General features: G+C 41.4%; 1 protein-coding gene across 11 annotated transcripts in view; it reads left to right on the forward strand.

The window, feature by feature from the left end:
- CASK (calcium/calmodulin dependent serine protein kinase) overlaps window positions 1-23,157 on the forward strand; it is a 398,672-nt gene that overhangs the window by 289,123 nt on the left and 86,392 nt on the right. For 10 of the 11 annotated variants that reach the window (XM_034754125.1, XM_034754152.1, XM_034754160.1 and 7 more), the window contains one exon: window positions 8,378-8,499. In XM_034754125.1, coding sequence (XP_034610016.1) covers window positions 8,378-8,499 — 122 coding nt within the window. Of the gene's footprint in view, window positions 1-8,377; window positions 8,500-15,411; window positions 15,651-23,157 lie in introns of those variants that run through there. The other variant, XM_034754186.1, reaches the window with a different exon arrangement.

Consider the following 23,157-nt stretch of genomic DNA (forward strand, 5'->3'; position numbering starts at 1 on the left):
CCTGGTGGCAGGAATGGCATTAGTCAGTATTGAGATTCCTCAAGGGCCTTCTGAATACTTGCTCACTTGTTAGAGACCTAATTCCTACATAGAATCTCAACATCTTCCTCCTGAAGCTCTTAGAGCTTCCATTCAAGCTGCTGTTGGACTGTTTGATTACATCACCCTACCCTCAAACGTCTTTCTAGTGGCCGTCACCTCCGCATTGAATGTCAGCAAGTGCCACGCTGCTCATAGTCAAATCTCCTCACACATCCTTTAGTAGAGACAAGATGGTAATGAGACAGCACTCCAAGTTCATCCCTAAGGTGTCCTGGAGTTTCATCTGAATCAGTTTATTCAGGAGTGTGGTGAAGCACTGGAATGGGTTGCCTAGGGAGGTGGTGAAATCTCCATCCTTAGAGGTTTTTAAAGTCAGGCTCGACAAAGCCCTGGCTGGGATGATTTAGTTGGGGTTGGTCCTGCTTTGATCAGGGGGTTGGACTAAATGACCTCCTGAGGTCTCTTCCAAACCTAATCTTCTATGATTAACATTCCAGTCCGCCCCGGCATCAATTGTGGCTTCAGGAAGAAAAGAAGCTACTTTTCTTTGGACATTCCCAGAGTCTTGCTCTATTACCTGGGCAGGACCAAGTCCTTTAGACTGTCTCCTCATTGCTTTCTGGCTATATCTGACTCGTCAAAAGGTCAAGCCAGATCTCATCACAGAGAATTTCTTTGTGGGTCACAAAGTATTTCCACCTACTAACAGTTAGCTAGTGAATGTCAGGGTGCACTCCCTGTGTCTTCAGCCTGCTTCAGAAATGTGTCAGTATCTGAGATGTATAAAGCTGACTTTTACAAGCATTACACTCATGATATGGTGACGAGTTCTTATGCCAAATTTGGGAGAGAAGTACTCCAGTCATCATTTGACAAAGGGTAGGTCTATGCTTACCTCCGGGTCTGGCGGTAAGCAATTGATCTTCTGGGATCGATCCCGGAAGTGCTCGCCGTCGACGCTGGTACTCCTGCTCCGCGGGAGGAGTATGCGGAGTCGATGGGGGAGCCTGCCTGCCGCGTCTAGACCCGCAGTAAGTTCGAACTAAGGTACTTTGACTTCAGCTACATTATTCACGTGGCTGAAGTTGCGTATCTTAGTTCGAAGTGGGGAGTTAGTGGGGACCAGGTCTGAGACTGGCACATCTTAATCCCACAATCCAGAGGGGATACTGCTTTCCAGTCACTCCTGGTGGGATCTATACTGACATATTCTCAAAGAAGAAAGGATGGTTATTTACTCTATAGTAGCTGTGGTTCTTTGAGACGTAGTCCATATGGATCCCACAACCTGACCTCCATCCCTGCTTTTTGGAGTCCTCAGCAACACAGGCTTTGAAGTGCAAGAGAACTGAGTGAGGGCTGCATCCACCCTGCCTTTCTATGCCCTCAAATGAAAGTATGGAGCGCATGTGCAGACCCAGTGGACACTGCTATTAAAAAAAAATCTGATCTTGCAAGCATGAGGCACATGTGCACCTAAAGTGGGATCCACAGTGACTACAATATCTCAAAGAACCACAGTTACTTTAAGGCATGTAACCATTCTTTAGAGGTACAAAAGGCTCTTCTAACAATATCACATGAGAATTACAGCCTTTCCTCCACAGTCACACCTGTATATTTTCATAGAAACCGAACATAGACAAACCCATTAGTCATCTAAGCCCTAATCCAGCAAAGTACTTCAGCTTGTGTTTAAGTGTTTTGCTGCATTGGAGGAGCCAAGGGGATGGAAGTGATCTTACAGGTTCCAATTTGTATGGCAGTATGACAGTTGGAGCTAATTGAAAATTTTACAGTTGAACAGTTTTCTGACAGAAAATGCTAGTTCTGCATTATTGGAACATTTCACCAGAACACATAGATTATGTTGAAAATTTTCATGGAAACCAGACAATCTAGCCTGCCTGCCTCCTTTCCTGCCAGCTTGCCCACCCATCTCCTTAGGCTCCTCAACAACCCCCTGTAGGCTGCCAGGGAGCTGAGACAGAAATTTTCAAATAATTGCCAACAGATATTTTTTGGAAAGGTCCATATTGCTACGTGTCCTTACCAAAACATCCCTTCATGCCCTGTCTGGTGCAACAACCACTTGCCTTAATTTTCCACAAGGTCTTGTGCTGCTCTGCCCATGCTTCAACATCTTCTGGGTTACAGAGACTTGGCCTGAGGGCTAGGTCTCTTACAGTTCTACCCCTTCCATGGCACTCAAAGTCCAAAACAAGTGTAGAGTAACATAGTCTTCCTGTTCCTCTGGAAGATCTGCTAGACACCAATCTTCCTCAGCGCCTGGCCCTAGCCAACCATGTCTCCCACAATGAGAGCTCCATGTCTACTCTCACTTACTGCCTTCTTCAACTAAGCAGGGCTTTGCTTTTTAAGCTCCTTCCTGGAGGCTTACCTCATGTTCCAGATACCTTGAGCTAATAGGGCCTTCAGTAGTCCGTTAACCCCTTCTTGCTTCCATGGAAGCTTGTGTGCCCCGTTACACACCCACCCTCTTAAGAGTGTACCTAACAGGCTCTATAGGTTTCTTTCCCTGGGGTTTTGAGATTTCCACACTAAGTCTCCAAATCTCCTTCAGGTTGATTAACCATCATAGGCAGATGACCACTCCATGACTTGTCTGATGTTCCACAGTCAGCTGTTCTTTTTCTCTCAGGGTTGCTTGTAGAGCGTGTTCTGTGGCCATGAGTTGTTCTTGCAGAGGGGCTGTCCCCTGACTCCCCTTCCACAAGGGAACACTACTTTCACCCCGGCCATCCACATAGGCCCTAGCCTGTTTATGAGGGGCTGTAGGGACCCACATAGCTCCTGCTTCTGCATGAGGTACTGTCCAGATCCCCACTGTACACTGTCCAGTCTCTGTCATAAGATTCCACTCCTTGGCATTCTTCCCTGCCTAGAGTCTAGCTAATTCTTGCTCCATCATCAAGCAGTCCTGTTTCCCATACTCCGCCTAGACCAGGGGTGGGCAAACTTTTTGGCCGGAGGGCCACATCAGGGAATAGAAATTGTATGGCTGTCATGAATGCTCACAAAATTGGGGCTGGGATGCAGGAGTGGGTGAGGGCTCTGGTTGGGGGTGTGGGCTCTGGGGTGGGGGTGGGGCTGGGGATGAGTTTGGGGTGTTAGGAGGGTGTTCTAGCCTGGGACCGAGGGGTTCGGAGGGCGGGAGGGGGATCAGGGCTGGGGCAGGTGTGCAGGTTCTGGGTGGGGCTGGGGATGAGAAATTTGGGGTGCAGGAGGGTGCTTTAGGCTTGGATCGAGGGGTTTGGAGAGCGGGAGCAGGGCCGAGCCTCGTGGTCTGGCCCCTGACTCAGCACCCCAGCCGGAGCGGGGCCGAACCACATGGTCTGGCCCCCGACCCAGCTCCCTAGTGGGAGCTTGCAGGCCGTAGTTTGCCCACCCTGATTTAGACTCTAGATCGTGCTAACTCTTATTTTAGTTTTGTCATCTGTTTAGTGATCTTCTACTGGGAGGTGCTTATGTTGATAATCTTTCAGCAGTTTCTGTACATTTTTAAGATGATGAAGGGTTTTTTCTCTGCCCCTATCAGCTATCTCAACTGGAACCTCCCACTTCCTCCACTCCTCTTCCGATGGGCCACTGATTTTCTAAGCTGTTGCTCTGGATTCATGACACCTTTCCTCTCGGCCAGGTTGGGTGCTACTTTTCTCTACAGCAGGGTTGCGAAACCTTGCCAGTCACTTCCAAAGCTCACAAGTCAGGGAAGATCCTTTACTACCCCGATACATAGCTAACCTCTCCAGCCCTGTACTCCCAGCTCAACCTCTGCCATGGGTGGTAGTAGACATTTGTCGCACCATGTGCCACAAGCAACATGCATGGGCAGGTGCCAGTCCAGCCTCTTTACCAAAACTCCATTTTCCGCAAACAAGTGTGTGCCTGCAACCTGAGTTCATGAGATATTCCACAGACATGCCTGCAGCCAAACTGGTACCACATACCGCTGAGTCCCATTGCCATTCAGAGAGGACCTAAGGGCACAAATATGCCTGTAAAAACATCCCAAGTAATCACATTCTTGTCTGATATTCCTGTGCTTGAGCATCTGAAGCACACCATTGGACTTCCTTGCAGGGCCGCCCAGAGGATTCAGGGGGCTTGGGGCAAAGCAATTTTGGGGGCCCCTTCCATAAAAAAAAAGTTGCAATACCATAAAATACTATATTCTCGTGGGGGCCCCTATGGGGCCTGGGGCAAATTGCCCCACTTCCTCCCCACCCAGGCGACCCTGCTTCCTTGACCACACCCAGAAGTGCTTCTGCTAGATTGTAGGAGTGACTGGAGCCTTGGTAGCTCCTGTGCATCCACACGTTTTGGGCTACTCAGGGACCCTCTCCCATTGAGGTCTATCCTGCAATTCCCCAGATTGGGATATCTCCTCTTCTGGTCTCCCGTAGGGGCCACTCCTAGTCTGCCATACCGTTCAGGCCACTTGGTTCCTTTGGCCTCAAAAGAGATTTCTTCCCACTTGGGGGCCTCACCCGCTGAGGCAAGCTAGAATTGCCTTACCCAGTTTTGGGTTCCCATGGATAGAACCTTCAAGAACTGTCCTAGGACCACTTGGTCCACAATTTTCCCTGTGGAACAGGTCTCTGGGATTTTGCTGCATGATGATTATGCCCATAACCTCTGAGCCAGTACCCTTGGTCGTGCTCTCTGCAGGAATGGTTCAACCAAGAAACAAGCTGGTACGCTTCCATTGTCAGTCCCCATCTATCCAAGAGAACAGCCTTTATCACAGGATAGGAGCCTGCCTGTTTGTCAGTCACCATGCAGTAGGCTGCTTGCATCTCACACATCCAGAATGGTGCTCTGGGGGCCTTCCAGGTAGACTCTTCCCAGCCCACTGCACTGGCCACTTGTTTAAAGGTATAGAGAAAGATCCTCCTGGTCAGGCTCTGGCCCCACCATTGTTGACACGCGAGGAACCAGTTTGCCCAAGCTACTCTCTCCAGTACCAGCCAAAGCCCCCGGAGCAACTTGGCCAAGCTGCTTCTGCAACCACTCTTGTTGCTGGAAGTGGGCCTCCTGCAACGGCTGTTGAGTAGCAAATTGTACCTCTTGCTGTTTCTGCAGGCTCTCCATCAATTGCAGGAGCAGCATCTGCGTCTTTTTGTGCTGTTCCTGCTGCCACTGTAGCATGGCTGTCTACTGCTGCTGCAGTAACCAGTGGTACCACCTCCAACATCTTTCCCAATTACCCAGGTTGGGAGGAGTGTCAGTCAGTACTCGCAAGCTTCAATTTCCCCTCAATTTCAAGGGTTGATCAACTACTTTGCATTCTCCACCATGTGTTACTGCATGTCTTTACCAGAGCGCCCCCTTCTGGCATTGTGTGGTACAGCAAGCACTTGCTTCAGTCTCCCAGCTGGTCCTGCTCTTCCTACCCTCTATCTTCTGGGTTACAAAGTCTCAGCCTTCAGGCTAGGTCTCTAACAGTTCTTTCCAGGACATTCAAAGTCCAAAACAAGCGTAAAGCAACATAAACTAAATTCCTTTGGTAGCTCTACTAGGCATAAGTCTTCCCCAGTCCCTGGGCCTACCTAGCCTTTTCTTCCACGACGTTTTCCATCTGCTCTCTCTGCTTGCCCCTTCCAAATGAGCAGGGCTTTTCTTTTTAAGCCCCTCCCTGGAGGCCTATTTCCGGCTATAGGTGTTTTAATTGGGGGTAATTGGCCTTCCGTAGCCCATTAACCCTATCCTGCCTTGCGTAGAGGCTTGTATGCCCCATTACAGACCCTTCCATGGAAAATTTCACATGTCCAACTTTTGTTCTAATTCTGAATGACAAGAATTCAGACATGAGAAATTTTCCACATGACAGAAATTCCTATTCCTACAGCGCTCTACTGACAATGTAGATCAAGGTTGTTGATGGAGGATAGCTGTAGCACACAGGTTACATCTATACTAGGAAAACTGGGGCCTGTACTTCTCCACTAGTGTAACTCCACTGGATGTAGTAATTATGGAAAATGTATTGTAAATAGAATTCAGGGTCTAGTGATATTTATCTGTTTTATTTCTTTCTTTAAATTTAAAGTAGTAGTAAAAGATCTATAAAAGTAATAATCAGAGGACCTAAATCTATCTTACAATAGCATAATAAGCCAGCAGCATTAAAAAAACAAACATTCAAACACAAACTAAAATTAACTCAACTCAGCCTCCCAGTGAATCAACTACAGAAAGTTCCTTTCCACTCATTATCTCCAGGAGCATAATCTTAACCTTCTCCAAAAAGCCAGAAATAAATGGTTAGATAAAATGGTGGTAAAAATATCTGAACCCTGTCTGCACTCCCCCTGTTTCTACTACCAGTGGAGCTGCACTGGTGGAGTGGTAAGAGTCCTTATTTTCCTATTGTAGATAGGCCCTGGGTCCTGCTCCACTACCTTGATAACAATTGTTTTGTTTTAAAATGTTTAAGGGTGCTTTCCTTATGGTAAAACGAAAGACTGACTCTTTCTAGGGATGGGTGAACTAATTCAGATAAAATAAAAATCCACCCGAACCTTCCTGTCACCACCTCTTGGGATGGTCTCTTGATGGGCGTCAGTTTCTCCTGACTGGCCCTCCTTAGTTTGCTCTGTCAAGTCAGTTCCTGGACCCTCACCTCTAATTAATCCTGTCAGCCCTTCACTTTTTGGGCTTGTAGTCACTCTTCAGTCTCCTGGAGGCAGCCTCGTATAAGGCTGTCACGACCTTGCTATCCCAGGCCCTTCTGTCTCCCTTTCCTTGTCTGTACACTCCCGTTTATAGCAGGCCTTGTTTCTTCTATTGGCTGCAGCTCTGTGATTGGCAGCTCTAGCAGCTGCGTAGGGGTGTGATCAAGCTGCTTGCTTGTAAACAGGAGACTGTCTATGCTCAGTATGGGATTTGTAGATCCCGTTACAGTTCCTCAATAACTCTCTCAAATCTCAACCATTTTTTAGGGTCTGATAAAGCCGAGTTAACATTGTGTGCTTCTAATTTTCGTTCATCTCTCCATTTTCCAGTTTGGGGGAAAAGTGGAAATATTATGAGAGGGGCTACTTTCGCAGTATTTCTGGCTCTTGTGAAACCAGGTATTCTAATGAGAGATCTTGAATCTCATAAGACTTCAGACCCATTTCCAAACTATAAAGAGATTTAGACTGTTTATAGATGCATCTTTTTGTGGTAAACCCATCATTTTCTCTCGTGTAGAAGATGCAGAAATAGTTTTCTGATGCCTGCGACCATGCTACTCTATAGCCTCAATTCTTTTGCAGGCAAGTGTGGGGGGAGCACTTATTCAGTAGCATGGCAAGATGGGGACACTTAGATACCATGGCAGAAGGCATAGTTTAAAAGCCTAAGTAGAATAAAACACACATGCATTGATTTGTGGTGTCAGAGGAGCCATCTGCACATCTTTAATCACTCACTGTCCAGATTTATGGTGGGGGAGAAATCCTTGGGGGTTGTGGATTTCCCCTCCACTGTAAGGAAAAATCTTATGTTAAGAATTGCACTTGCTGTGATATGAGGTTCCTTATACCTTTACTTTTGCCACTTTTTGTCCATTGAGCCAAGAAATTCTTATAGTAGTCTTTTGCATGTTCTAATATGAATGATCCCAGTTTTTCAAGGATATTTTTAGGAGAAAAAAGCTGAACTAATTGATTTTTAACATTACTGAAGAAGAGACATTTTTAAGACCACCCTTTTTTAATTGAATATACATTTTAAACATTCAGACTTTTTATGTTCACTACTGTATGTTGGCAAATAAGACTATAAAAACAAGCAGCATAAATGAACATTTTGAGGAGAAATGAGGGAAATATAGAATGACAATGCAAGTGATTGGGATTTAGAAATTTACCAATGATTATTCAGCTGTTCCTCATTTCCCGGTTCACAGTTTATGTTCATACACTTTTTTTCTAGATAAACAGCTGGATAAAGTGTCAAATCTTCAGATATTTTCAGCTAATTATAGAAAAATTCAAGACTAACTGTAGGTTGTAAGATGAAGCAAATGCAGGTTGAGCATTCTGGTAATTCACCTAAACATCCATCCCTATTGTTATCTGATTTTTAAAAATACAAAGACATTCTTAAAGCTCTCTTAAACTGTTGCTTGTGAATAAATGAAGATGTATACTGTACTGTTAAATAACATTAAGTTCATTCAGTGTGTTCTTCAATAAAGGTTCTAGCCTTTTTAAAATCCTGTTTTAGATAGTCACAGTGAATGAAGTGAAAGATTCCTGTTCCAAAGGTCAGTTTACCATGAGTCTTTGCTCTATTGGTTTATTTTCTGCTTGTTTGCCTGCAGGAGCAGTCTCACAGGTGCTGGACAGCCTGGAGGAAATTCATGCGCTTACAGACTGCAGTGAAAAAGATTTAGATTTTCTACACAGTGTTTTTCAGGATCAGCATCTTCACACACTACTAGATGTAAGTATTTTTACAGTAGAAATTTGAATATATTTTCTTCTTTAATAGCTAAATATTTCTCTTCATTTTTGATGGAATTTTAAATTCACTGTGTAGTATTTGCTTCTTTTTTCTGTATCCTGCTTACTTTTGACTTTGTTACAAACAAGAAAATATATGAATTTAATAAGTGGTAAATGTAAGAAATTACTCAAGGAAAACTTGATATTAAAATACAACTATATTATAGTTTATCGTACTGCATAGTGTGAGTTTTAAAAATGCGATTTTTGCACACGTGATTAATGACTTGGTTTGTGAGTTTACACATTGAATAAATGGGTATAGTGTTAAAAATATTCTGATTCACAGAACGTGGCTCTTTTGTTGATCTCTGACTTCTATTTTGTATTCAAAATTTGAATTATGCAGATTTATACTCTTTTTTTTAAAGTGATGTATTCTGTGACCTTTTTACCAAAGTCTCACTATTGCTTGGGACAATGATTCCCTAACAGATGAGGAAGTTGAGCAAAGCCTTTTCATTCATAAGAAGATTAAACTTACTTGCACAAGCCAGGTGGTAGTCTCAATACTTTAAATGAAACTTCTGCAGGTCATTGGATGTCAGATCTCATGTTCTTCTGTACCAGATATGGACTTGCTTATACATGCCAGGTGTGTTCATCATAAGATCCTTTAATGCTCTGTCTGGTATGGCTGAGGTTCGTTTAACTGAGGTATTTTATACACAGAGCCATGTAGTGGCTGAACAGGGTAATACAGTTTAGCATTCCATTACACCTCCTCCTTTAAGCTCTACATTCCTACCATTTACAATATTTATGCTATCACGCTGTCTTTGAGGTTTAGTATGAATCAATCTCTCAAATGTCTCTGAATCATACTGGTTTTCTAATTACACAACCCTAACATGTAACACCTTGGGTCACCTGGCTGTCCATTAGTTGCAACAACTGGCTGTGGTCAGTTTGGAATCTCTGAGTCGTCATCTTGTTCTGCATCCACCCTCTGTAGATTTTTTTTCTGCTGATTGTTCTTTCTGAGGAACAAATTGTAAATGTCAGCAGTTTCAGTTGAACTCTCCACTGTTGGTCTCGATCACATATGATCTGGGCAGTGAAGTCTTTTTCTTTACAACAGCTGAAGTTGTCCCTCCTTTTTCTCCATCCAGTTTGACATGAACATGGTCACCAGTTTCGAGAGCTGGCAGTTCTCTGATTGAGTGTTATCTGTTGTAAAAGTGTTTATAGGCTCTTTTTGCCTTTTTATCTGATTTGGCTACTCTCTTCACATTGGGCCACTTTGGAGATAGATTCTGTTTCAAAGTTGAAACAGTAGTTCTCAGTTGTCTTCCCATCAGGGACTATGCTGAACTATATCACGTAGCTGCTATTAGGTGTTGATTTTTAGGTGAGAAGAGCAAGGAATGGATCTTCCTACTGTAGGATTTTCTTGGCTGCCTGTACAGCTCTCTCAGCCTCTCCATTCACTAGCGGGTAACATTCAGAATGAGTTAAATTTTGCTGCAGTGAATTGTGGTTCATTGTCCATCATTAGTTGTTCTGTAATACCAAAGTGGACAACATATTATGTCTTTAAAATATGTTGTTTCTATATACTTGGAAAAATAGACCACAATGACTAGGTAGTGATGTCCTCTGAATTCACACACATTTCCAACTAATTTTTCCAGTGTGTCTCTGATAGAAGTGCTTGTACATTTCATTGATCAACCATTGTCTATTAAGTTGTTCTATACTGGATCTCCTTTGAAAAGTTCAGTATAATCGAATCCTCCATCAAGTTCTTTCTCCTTTCTCACTAGGCCCATCATGGCTGCCACACTGTGGCTGAAAAGATTGTTGGTCTTTGATCCTTTGAACACTTGCACTCTGAATGCACAGTTTTAGTCTTTGTAAGCTGTTTCTGTGGTGAACTGGTCTGTGCAGTTCAGAATACCTCCAGGGCTAGTCAGACCTGTATCAGGTGACTTTAACTCTGGGAGGGGTTGAAGGTGATTGAAAGTCCCTTCTGGCATGACTGTGAAATGTCAGCTCCTGAGTCAATTTTAAAGTCAATAGTCTTGCCATGAATATTCAGTTTCACTCTCCAGGCAGGCTCTATGTCATTGGAAGTGATAGATCAGAGAAACAATGGCTCTGGATTGTTTGTAATATTAGCCAACTCCCTGAGTGCTTTTGTGTGGCGAACAGCAGCGAAACATCCATATTTCAAGCATTTATTACACCATGCACCTCTGGCTGGATGTGCATCATCTCTATGGATATGACTTTTTCCACAACTTGTGCATGTAGGCTGGAGTTTGTCCCCCCTTAACCTGGGAGTTCTCACTCCTTGCCTTAGGGGTGTTATGATATGTTTTAACACTCAAGTGTCTGTTTATAGCTTCTAAGCTAGCTTCAGGTTTTTCAAGTTGCTCCTGTCTTTTGTTCTGTGGTTTGACTAATTCTGACAGCTTTGCGACCTGTAAAGCTATGGCGGCTAGGGTAACATCTCTCTTCATTTGTAGTTGCTGTGAAAGGCTTTTATCTGTTAACCCAATAACCATCCTATCTCTGATATTTTCATGTTTAGCATTCCCAAAATCAGTTTTCAGCCATTGTATGCAAAGCTCTTATAAAACATTCAACATTCCCCCTGGTTCTTGATTTTTCTGGTGAAAACATGCTTTTTCATAAACCACTTTTCTCTGAGGTATAAAAGATACATGAAAAGATATCTGTATGTCATCAGTTTCCTTGTGGAGCTTTGTAGCGGTGCGAAATCTTGCAAAATATTTTTTCCAGTCTGCCCATTCTGAAGGTTTGCCAAAACTGAAGTTCTCGGTGCATTGAAGAAAGGTATGTTGGTGAGATCCTGCAATCTTTCTTCCTTTTGTCTGCAACCTTTGTTGCTGTTTTCCTTCTGTTTCTGTTCTTAGTTTACTCCTGACACCAGGTGATGTTCTTCTGTACCAGATATGGACTGGCTACAGTGCTTGTTTTTACATACCAGATGTGTCCATCATAAGATCCTTTAATGCTCTGCCAAGAATGGCTGAGGTTCGTTTAAATAGGGTATTTTACACAGTACCACTAGTGGCTGAGTAGTGTAATACAGTTTAATATTTCACTGGAATGGAAAACACGAGGAGCTGGCTGCATTTGCCACTGTACTATCTGAATGCCTTCCAGTAATGCATTAAATGATGTGACTAACCTCTGTCACGTTGTTTTGTGCTCTAATTCTCTCCCCATCGGAGAATTGTGTTTTACAGTGTTGTGTTTTGTTTTGGTGGGAGGTATGTTTCTTCCATCTTCCTATGGGCACATCAGTAGCCAGAAAAATATATACCAAAACTTATGTCCCGGGAGGTAGAGTAAAATTAGATTATTAAAATGCTGACCCTTTAAATTCTTGGAGAAAAAAGCCCAAATATCCAGGTCCTCTCTGATCTTGGCCCTTATGCTGATGTGATAGTGAGGTGGGTGACTGTCTATTACTGAGTATAGCTGTTGGCAGAACATGCAACTAGATGCAACTGTTTGACCTGAGAATGCCTACATATCCAGTAACGCATATGGTGGCCTAAGTATGAACTTCCAGGCCACGTGTACCCCCATCACAGGTTTCTTGGTTTACATACCTTTTTGCAGAATGGGGAAGCCAAACTTTGTAACAGATAAATAAGAGTGGTACTGAGACCTTTTATTTTTAACCAGGGAACACCTCACTGTTGGGTCAGATCCTAGAGTGCTACAAGGAGCATTAGGCAGTTCCCTCATAATCTGGACCACCCTTGAATCATTCTTGTGGCTGTTTTCTGAAACCTTTTCAGTTTTTTGACATCCTTTTTAAAGTCCAAAACTGGACAAGCATTCTAGTAATGGTGTAACCAATGCTATATAAGATTTATATGCAGCAAAGGACTAGCATGTGTTCTTATCTCTCAGAAGTTTTTTTTTCAAAAGCCTGGGTAGTTCTGTGAGTGAGACTGAGACAGAAAAGGTTCAGTTTAAAGGTACATTAAGATAGTGTTTTACTAGAGCACCATTGTACTAGAATGCAGTTTAATATTGTACTAGAATATGTTGAATAAGGGAGAAAAAGACCCCGCCCATTACTAAAGTAAGATTTTTATTTCAGTAAGGCAGTTTGTACACATGCAGTGATATGCCATTTTGCCTCTGTGAAGGTCATGTTCTATGTTTCAGTGACAGTCTGTGAGGAAGAGTTTGTTCTCCTTGGAATGGTTTGGGTCAGTGAGACTACCAGAACACAAACTCTGACCCATTATCTTCTGCTGAGTAAGAATTTTAGGATCTGTTGTAGAGTTTTTACTGTCAAATCAAAATGTCAGTTGCATGAAAAACTGTGCTTCCCACTTCTTGGCCTTTTTCCATATGTTAAATTTGTTCACATGTTCCTCCTCTTTCTCAAGAGTAGTTCTTATTTTTAGACTAAGCATGTGATTTATCTATTGGAATCTCTTCCCTGACTTCTAAACTAAATCTTCTCTAAAGGCAAAAGAGAGGAAGGATCTCTGTACAAAGGAATGAAAATTATCCCTTTCCTTTTAGTTTCTCAGCTAATAAAGATCACACATCAAGCGGGGATTCTTTCTTTATAAAGTTACTTATGGAAGTGTGTTTTCTGCTATTCCACTGTTTGAGTTCATTTATATATGTCTATTTTAAAAGCTATATTAAGAAAAAGCTTTTCTTGCAGTTCTTAAGAAACTCATCTGTTTAGGCTTATTCCAGTGGTTCCAGGAGTTCAAAAACAAAAAATACCTTTTTATTCCTTTTAATTTACAGGATAATCTGTGCAACATAAAATATATATCTATGAACTGAGATGTCTGAACTGTAACTGTAGCCTTTTGATTATGGTCATATTTTTCCTAGAACCTAAACTGTATACTGTACCTACTCTTTGTTGGATCACCTACTCTTTAAAGATCACCAACAAGTCTAGTTACAGTAGCTTACTTGTGTGTGTTTTTAATATTATTTTTTCTCCAATAGTTTTCTAAGTTCAGAACATAAGCTATAGACTAGTATGTTATGATATAAACAGAAGCACTAATGTGGAGAGTGGAAATTCAACTTTTTTTTTCATTGCTAAGTAAATATCTGTCAAACTCTGACATGTATATATCATTTGTGAGCTAAAATATCAAATACAAATTCATACAAACAGCATGTGCAACATTTGCTGTGCCACATAGATCTATTCCAGTTACGTTTTTGTGTCTAAACTTTTGTGTACAGTTCAGAGGGAAAAAATTCTTAAATTGGTGTTTTTGGTAGTGACCAATTAAGATACATGTGACAAAGTGTATAATTCAGCTCTTGTTTCCTGCAGATAGTAAATTACAAGTGTAAAACAGGAAAGCTACCGGATGTATTTTTTAATGTGGTTTTTGTCCCTGCTAGGGAACAGAGTAGCAGCCGTGTTAGTCTGTATCCGCAAAAGGAACAGGAGTACTTGTGGCACCTTAGAGACTAACAAATTTATTAGAGCATAGGCTTTCGTGGACTACAGCCCACTTCTTCGGATGCATATAGAGTGGAATAAATATTGAGGAGATATATATACACGCATACAGAGAGCATAAACAGGTGGGAGTTGTCTTACCAACTCTGAGAGGCCAATTAAGTAAGAGAAAAAAAAAACTTTTGAAGTGATAATCAAGATAGCCCATTACAGACAGTTTGATAAGAAGTGTGAGAATACTTACAAGGGGAGATAGATTCAATGTTTGTAATGGCTCAGCCATTCCCAGTCCTTATTCAATCCTGAGTTGATTGTGTCTAGTTTGCATATCGAAGTGGGCTGTAGTCCACGAAAGCTTATGCTCTAATAAATTTATTAGTCTCTAAGGTGCCACAAGTACTCCTGTTCTTTTTGCTAGGGAACAGTTCTCTTTATGTAAAGATCAGGATCCTGCAGTCATTTTGGGCCCAATTCTGCAAAGCACTAGTGCATCTCCTGGAAGGGTCTTTCAAAATAGTTCCTGTTGTATGGTTGTCAGTAATCATACAGAATCAAAACTAATTTCTTCAGAAATAGTTTGATAATTCCAAAAAAAAAAACAGTGATTCATTACTAAAGTATTAGATGTGTTTACAATAGAGAGAGAGAGAGAAACAACCATTTTGGGAAACATACAAAAATACAGTCAAATTTAATACTTGATTAATTTTTTTCAAGAATAAGAGTGGTTTTAGATTGGACAGTGTCACTTGTATTACACAGGGAAACATGTCCTTCCCTCTCTTTTGGAAATGTGATGTTCCAAATTCTAATGAATCATGCAGTACATTCCTGCATCCAATTCAAGCAGATATTCCTATTGTTATGCCTATATAAAGCTTTATGGACTGATTCTGATGTCCAGTTTAGATCATAATGAATGTAGCATTATTAATAAAAAAAAGTAACACAGATAAGTAAAGACTACAAGTTATTTAATGAAAAAGCATGGCACAATTTAATGTAGTGGAACAGGTTTTTATTTCTACCGGCAGATTTTAGATACCTTATCAAATACGTTGATTAAAGTATTTTATTGACTTTCATAAGGTAGATACCACAAAGCATTGCACATTATGTATGTCAGCAGTATTGGCACAGCATGAATGTAGGTACTGATTTTGGAGACATCCGTGAATGGCTATTTTTTACATCAGTGTGACAGATTTTACCTTAATGATTAGTTGTTTTAAAGAATACTTTGGCATGATGGCTTTGCCTAGGGGGAGGATCTTAGCAGAACATGTTCCATCTATGGCTAGCTGAAAGGAAGGCAGGTTTGCTAGAAGGTAAAACCAGCAGCTGCCATTATACAGCTGCCTGCATTGAAGGCTACCAGTAAAATCTGTCTCTTGTTGAGTCAAGCAGTTTGGTCACCTCTCAGGGACAGCTTTTGTGGGTGATTCTGAATACAGATGTCATTCGATTTACAAGTGAAATTTTCACTCAGCAGGAGAACAATATCCGCTTTTGTGTGTCTGGGGCCAGTCTGTGCTGCTAGCTTTGTCTGTGTGTGTGTGTGTCTTTCTGTCTGTCCTAAGCCAGATAGTTCTGGGCAAGTTTATTAATTACTTACCTAAGAAGTTTGTGTTATATCTGCAAACTTTAAGGTAAGTGGTGTTATGTTTCTGTACTTATATCTGTGATAGAAAAGACTGCTATAAACTTTAGTGGAACTTTATTAACCTGTTTGCTAGTATATCGCATAAAAAATTAGTTTGTGAGAGATTGAATAGCCTTGATGTATATATTGTAGTGTTACTGAGTATCTGTGTGTACTTGACTTTGGTCTGTAAGTTGTAGCCATTTTATTGCTTTCAGAGTTTTTTCATTGATATGTATTGTCAAAGTTAGACTCAGGACTCAGAGTTTGTCAGACCACTCTGTTTTATTAGCACAGCGCTCTGCTAATACATTCAGATAATGTGAGCCCCCATGCAAGATTCAAACAGTCTTATTTATACAGATAAAAGGGTGCGAACTAAACAAAGGGACAGAGAGAGCTAAATTGTAAAATTTGCATACGGCACAATATGCATATCCTGCTTTCTTATTAACTCTTATCGATCTAAGGCTAATGCTTCACCACTTGCCCTTAGGTGGGGCGATTCATTAAGCAGTTAATGTCTGCTTTCCTGACCCCTGGCTTGCAGCATTTCTCATTTCTACTTAAAGCATTCTTTAATTCATTCTATTTCTTTAATATAATTCATTTCACTTTCACAGTATAAATAATACATATATATATATAAAGTACATTGATTTTAAGGGTTCTTGCTCCTGTATCTCTTCTTCTATGTAGTTAATGTTAATATTTCAAAGGAAAACTAACACCGCACATTTACGGAGTTCCTCTGATAAATGTATGCTTTTGAAGACTATGTTTGGTCTTTTACTGTTAGGTTTTTTTGTTTGTTTATTTTTCCCTAATCACAGCCTGATGTTAGCACTAATAAATTTGAAAGTCTCTTCCAAAAACAGTAGTCATTTAGCTTTCATCATTCATGCTTTATAATCTATTTATGCATTTAAAAATGCTTTTAGCCCTGCTTACGTTTATCACCAAGATTATTATGTTTTCTGAACAGAGCATACTATATTACCAAATTGTGCATTTTGGTGAAAAATAAAGTGGCAGCAATCAGTTCTGTTTCCAGAGAGGAGTTTTTAGTGTTCATCCCTGAGTTTAAAAGAAACAGAGAGAGAGAGACTATCCCCCAATACCATTTTACTAATGGTGTCAAGTATCAGGGGGTAGCCGTGTTAGTCTGTATCTACAAAAACAACAAAGAGTCTGGTGGCACCTTAAAGACTAACAGATATATTTGGGCATAAGCTTTCGTGAGTAAAAACCTCACTTCTTCGGATGCATCCGAAGATTCTTGCATTCTTGCATTCTTGCATCCGAAGAAGTGAGGTTTTTACTCACGAAAGCTTATGCCCAAATATATCTGTTAGTCTTTAAGGTGCCACCAGACTCTTTGTTGATTTTTACTAATGGATTTCCTAAACAATACAGAAAATAGAAACTGGTATATTCTGATTAACCTTGAATGGCAATGTTTGAATCTGTTCTCATTAACTTGACCTTATTTTCGTGTGTTCTGTATTGGAACCGCACTCTTGTTCTCCATGTAATCACTTAGTGTGGTTCAAAGTCATTAGTTCAGCGTTTGTTTTCACTACTTTGAATGTTGTTTATGTGTTAGATGTCATAAACAGGGCATGTTTTAAGTGGGTCATTAATACACTTTTTTTGTGTAATTTGAGGCACAAGAGCACTTGTATTTAAGGCACTTGCTAAACCCCATCTGGAATGTGCGCGCGCGCACACACACACACACATTTTTCTTTAAGTTATCCTTTCATTAAGTTGTAAGTTCACAGTAGAAAGGAAATAGAAAATATTTGTGTTTAAAATTAAAAAAAAAAAAGTGATCTACTGGCAGGACAGCACAGTTATTTGGGGAACTTAGTCTGTGTTTTTCATTCCCAGCCTCACATAGTGGGGGTTACTCCTTTAGCTACTTCAGAAGACGTGTTGACAGGCAGTAGAGTGAGTTGCTTGAAGGCTTCCTCAGATTCAATGACTGGATTCAATGCAAATTTTATCTGGAGGTTAGGAGCATAAAGTTTAAATGGGGTCTGAGTCAGCGGTGCAAATTACCCCCTACAGAGGAAAAGAAATAGTAAAGACCATATTTACAGACTTTTTCCCCAACTGAAAATAATAATTATGTATAAGGTCTTCATTTTCAACTTCTTTGAGCTTCTACCCACCCATCTTTTTTGATGGTTAAAAATCCAGGCTTATTATTAAAAAATAATTTGTGTATAGCTCACCTCTCAAGGATTACTCCTGGGGGAATTCTGCACCAAAAAATACAAATTTATGCGTATTTTATTTGTCAAAATAATGCAATATAATCATACCAGTGTCACTTATTTTGGTAATTTATTTAAACTACCATACAGAAAAAAATCACAATAACTGTTCAGCATGTCCTAAACACATGAAAGTTAAGTTATAAACACTTGGTAACCAATACCCTACATTCCAGTTATAATCCTGGATTTTCATTTAATTTACAATTACTTTTATTTTGGTGTTTGATGTTCTGTAAAGTAGAATGTCACTTTAAATTGCTCAGACTTTCACACATGACCAAAATGAACCATGAATTTGGTAGGACCCCATCTATCAGCCACAGCCCATTATTCCTAGCATCTGAGAGGTGAAGGGTGTATGGTGATTTGCCAATGGGGCCTGGTCTTAGCCTTATGGAGTCCTTTCAGTTTCTCTGCAGGAGCTTGCAGCACGCATCTGTTTCCCTAGGCTGTTCTCCTAGACTGAGGTGAGCTTCTCCCTTTTGAGCCCAGCCTCCAATGTGAGCATCCTAGCAGGTGCGGCTGGGTGGGTTTTTTAACCTTTGGGGCACCAGTGTGAGACTCAGATACCCCATCACACCCAGGGCCGGAGCGCGGCAGGGGAAGGCAGCGAGCCCTCCGCGGCTCCGCTCTCCCCAGCGGCCGGAGCGCTGAGGGGAGGGCGGCGAGCCCAGCCGCAGCCCCGCTCTTCCCCCCCCGGCCGGAGCACCGGAGGGAGGGCGGCGAGCCTGGCCGCGGCCCCGCTCTCCCCGGCCGGCCGGAGCAACGGGGGAGGGCGGCGAGCCCGGCCCGGGCCCCGCTCTCCCTGGCCGGCCGGAGCAACGGGGGAGGGCAGCGAGCCCGGCCGCGGCCCCACTTTCCCCGGGTGAGCGCCGCCCCCCTCCAGGTGCCGCCCCAAGCACATGCTTGGAGGGCTGGTGCCTGGAGACGGCCCTGATTACACCTACATAGAAGGAAATTTAGAGAAATAAGTGTATTTGTGGGGTGTTTTGATGTACAAATGTGGCATGAAAAAAGTTAAGGATATAAGAGCAAGAATGCAAGTCCAAAAGTTAGGGTAGTTTTGGAAACTTGGCTAAATTGCATATCCTATATATCCAAGGATATACACTGACAACACATTAATACATTAAACTTGAGAGAAAGAGGAATAGAAAATACTAAATGTGTGTAACCTGGTCGAGAGAGAGGCTAGAACAGCTGTTTGTTTTGTTTTGTTTGTTTTTGGGTGGTTTGTAATAAGAAAATCAATTTTTAGTCAGTTTGCTTAAACTTCCTCTCCCCAAAAAAGTTCACCTTTGGACTGAGACCAACCTATGGAATGTTTCAGGTTTCAGCTCCAAAGGAATGTGTTTGAAAAGGTTATGAACAACTGAAAAAAGGGAGAGGTGTAGAATGGAAGTTGAAACTCCTTAGAGTTCATTTAATTAACAGTGTGCCATTTTCTCTTACACAGTGGTAGTTGAATACATAAACAATACCTCTGCCATTTCTGAGACAAGAATTCATTTAACACCTGTATTGTTCTGTTTAAAAAGTAACACATTTCAAATATTTGGGAGTATAAATGGTTTCTAAAAATAAATTGTAGCTGGTCTTGTCTGTGCATAGAGAAAATCCTGAAAAAGTGTAAGGGTATATGCACTCCAGCTGTAAAATATAGGCACTTTGAAATAGCAAGAATTCCATCATATGAGCATCTAATTTACAAGATTGATGATGAATTTGTGGAAATGTGTATGCTAGCGGAGGAGTTTTTCTTACATAAAAAATAATGTAGATGTGTAAACAGTTACATGAAATCACTAGGGGCATATCATGGTGGAATGATATAGAAATCTGTTTTTTTTAAAATGTGTTATGATGGTCATACTACTTGTTGGCTTTTATTCTTTGCAACTCTCCTATATATTGTATAACACTTTAACAATTAATTATATTTAAAATGTATGTCAAATTTAGATTCCCAGTTCTTGTACAGGAAAAAGCTCCAGTACATTTGCAAATCGCATATGCATTTTAAGTTGCACACATTATTTGTAAATCTACTGCCACCGTTGATGTATGTGGTCTCGGATAATTTGTTTTAAACCATTCTTTTGGCGCCTGTTTTCAAAATGGAAACTTGTGTTTACCTTCTCTCACACAGTTGAAAAAGCCTTTGTATGAATTTACAACGTAATATTGATTTCAGAATGTAATCCAAGTGCAGCTAAAAGAGATTTCTCACTGCTTGTCCTGGATGGATCATCTGGGAGATGACTGTGATGCTTTGGTGCAGGGCTTAATAACCTTAAGCTTATTTCAAGAGCCAACAATGTTTTTTAACTGTGAGTTGAGTCTCTTGCAGAAAATTTCACGTGTGTTGGGTAAAATGTATGTTTTCACTTTAAAAAAAAAAAGAAAGAAAGAAAGAAATATTTCCAGTCAAAGTATCTTCTATCTATTAAATCCCTTGCTTATGACCAGCTTTGTGGTGTAGCAATAATACAATACTTCACTATGCAAGAGATATGAATATAAGGTATGCTCTCCCTCCCAAATTGACATGTGTACCATAGAGAAAAAGCACAAAACTCCTTGGGAGGCTTTGATCAGCTGCATTGGCCCCTACCATCTGTGTAGAGGAGCAGAAGGTAGAGTTCTAAAAAATAAGCCTGGGACTCTAATCGATGGTGCGGCTATAATATGCAGCACAGTCATACCAGGACGGGAGTATGAGAGCATGGCTGCTGAAATGATAGACTAGGCAGGTGCACTGCTCAGTGAGACAAAAGGCTGGTCTAAAGGGAGTAATTGCCTTTTTAGCAAAGGCTGAGAATAAAGTCCCAGCTGTCAGTTACTGTGACGCATAATTAGTGTGTCCAACCTCAGGATTAGTTACTCTGGAGAAAGTACTTCTGTGAAGGTATCAATCTCCAAGGAAGCAGCCAGGGGGCTGAAGATCAGAGTTCTTGACCAAAAGAGGGAAATGATCAAATAATAAGTAATTTATTCCAGGTCTCAAACTGCAGAAGCGTGTTCTGTAGCTTAGAACCTAAGTTCAGCATAATAGTTTGTTTGGGTTAATTAAAACATGATACAGAATTCATCTTTTGCACTTCCCAGTAGATTTCCCTTTAATTTTGGTAGTTTTAATGCAGCCAGGCAGAATCCTCTTACTGTGGGTGAACAGGTACTGCAGCTGGGTCAAATATTGTGATAGCAGTCCTCACTGTCATATCAGCATTCTTCTAAATCTGAAAACAACAAATAGTCTTCAGCTGGCAGATTGTGTTGTGGAGATGAACAAAGAGAACTGCTGGAAATCACCATCCACCCACAAACATATTATATCTGAAACTTGTCCTGAACCGTATTCCATTACTGTGTGCTCACCGCAACTGTATGCCTCTCGTCATTGTCCAGCTGGCCAGAAGAAGAGAGGTTGTCTCCTCTCTAAGAGCTCCTTGTGCAACTACTAGTAGAGGGGGAGGAAGAAAAAAGTTTACCCAAACAAAACAGGTAGGAGTAGGAAATGATTGGCTGGACCAGGTTGGCCCCTCCCACTGATGGGAAGAAAGAGGGGGGGTATTTATATCTCATGCACTCCTGAAGAAGCCCTCATCAAGCTGGCAGCACCCCCCTGCCCACCAATGAAACCTGAAGAAAAGAGTGGGTTCCTTCATGACCCACTGTGGGCATTACGCTAGTCGCCCTTTTTTTCCTTCACTGCGAGATTGGCTGAAATGATGTGGGTTTTTTCATCTTCCCCACAGGATGATTAAATTATAATGACACACCTTAGTATGTAAAATTAGTAGTAGATTTTCAGTGTCTGAATATTGTGCACTGGTATGGAGCAGATGCAGCCACACACAACTTGTTGACACCCAGCTGAATACAGTGATGCAGTGTATCACTGGAACCCTTAAGTCAACTCCAACACCATGGCTACTGTTCTAACATCATTCCCCCGCTGATTCACCAAACTGCCGCAACACTGCGAAGCTCAGCGAATCCAGGCAAACAGATGTCTTCCTATCCGCCAAGACCTCGACCACGCTCTCGCCCCCCACTCCCTCAACGTCTTAAGTCCCGCATGCCTTTCTGGGAACATTCATAGCTTGATTGCATGAGGCTAAATGATGAGAAGGAGGCTTGGAAAGCAGGCTGGGCTTAACAAGACTTTAAAAATAAGCATCTTGTGCCGGATCCCACACAGAAAGTTCCTGGGTTCAATCTTCCACGGACATCTTGGTCAACTCTGAACCGAATCCAAACCAACCATGGTAGATATGGACATCTAATGCACAAATAGAAGATCAATGACTCCCCAGCATTCGAGTATGGATCCCCATGACAGGCCATCAAACATATGACCACCTACTGCCCAATTTATAAATATGAAGGAGGCATCGCTAAAATAAATTCTGCTACTCTTGATGTAGCCATCTGGCTCAATCAACTTCAGGTGAAATTGTAGTTGCTTCTCTACATCAGCAATACGAAAAAAGAAGTGCATCTACTTGTTATGGAAGGGTACAATCATTGGATAAAATGTACTGGAAAAGGATTTAAAGGAAAGCATCCCTTAAGGGAGCTTCAGAAGGGAAGAGGGTTCAGATCTTCTGAATCTGGTACAGAGAGAGCCAACCCCCATCCTTTTAAATCTCCTTAAACCTTATAGGTGGGGTGGGTGGCAAGGTCCCAGCAACAGGATAGGTGGGATCAGGTTGGGGATTATGTGAAATGATAAGAGAATGATCATGACTTCCATTGTACAATTTATTGGCAGGTTTTCCCACATCTTTTAAGTTAATAAAATTGTGGCCTAATTAAACCACATTCATTGCCTCCTGCCTTTCCTCCAGTGTTGCCGGGTAGTATAGGGGTAGCGGGTAGTTTTAATCAGTCCCCACTGTTATATATAAGATGTGCCTTTAAGTGTATTTTTCTGTTTTTACATTAATTTCTTTTCCAACCGAAGAAAGTAGAATCGTTCATTTTCTACTTTTTCCTAAGTAAATTAGATAAGTATTTTTTGTAGCCCCATGTGATCTCAGGTATTTGGCATCAGGAAATAGGTCCTGGAAGATTTTTATAAGTTAGGCTGTTCCAGAAATGTAATATTGATTTCAGAATGCAATCTAAGTTCAGCTTAAAGAGATTTCTCACTGTTCTTCCTGGATGGATCATCTTGAGAGAAGTTTGTGATGCTGCTGATTAAAAGATACTGTCTGCTGTCAT

This window comes from Trachemys scripta, chromosome 1, assembly GCF_013100865.1.
Source record: "Trachemys scripta elegans isolate TJP31775 chromosome 1, CAS_Tse_1.0, whole genome shotgun sequence".
Lineage (NCBI taxonomy): Eukaryota > Metazoa > Chordata > Testudines > Emydidae > Trachemys > Trachemys scripta.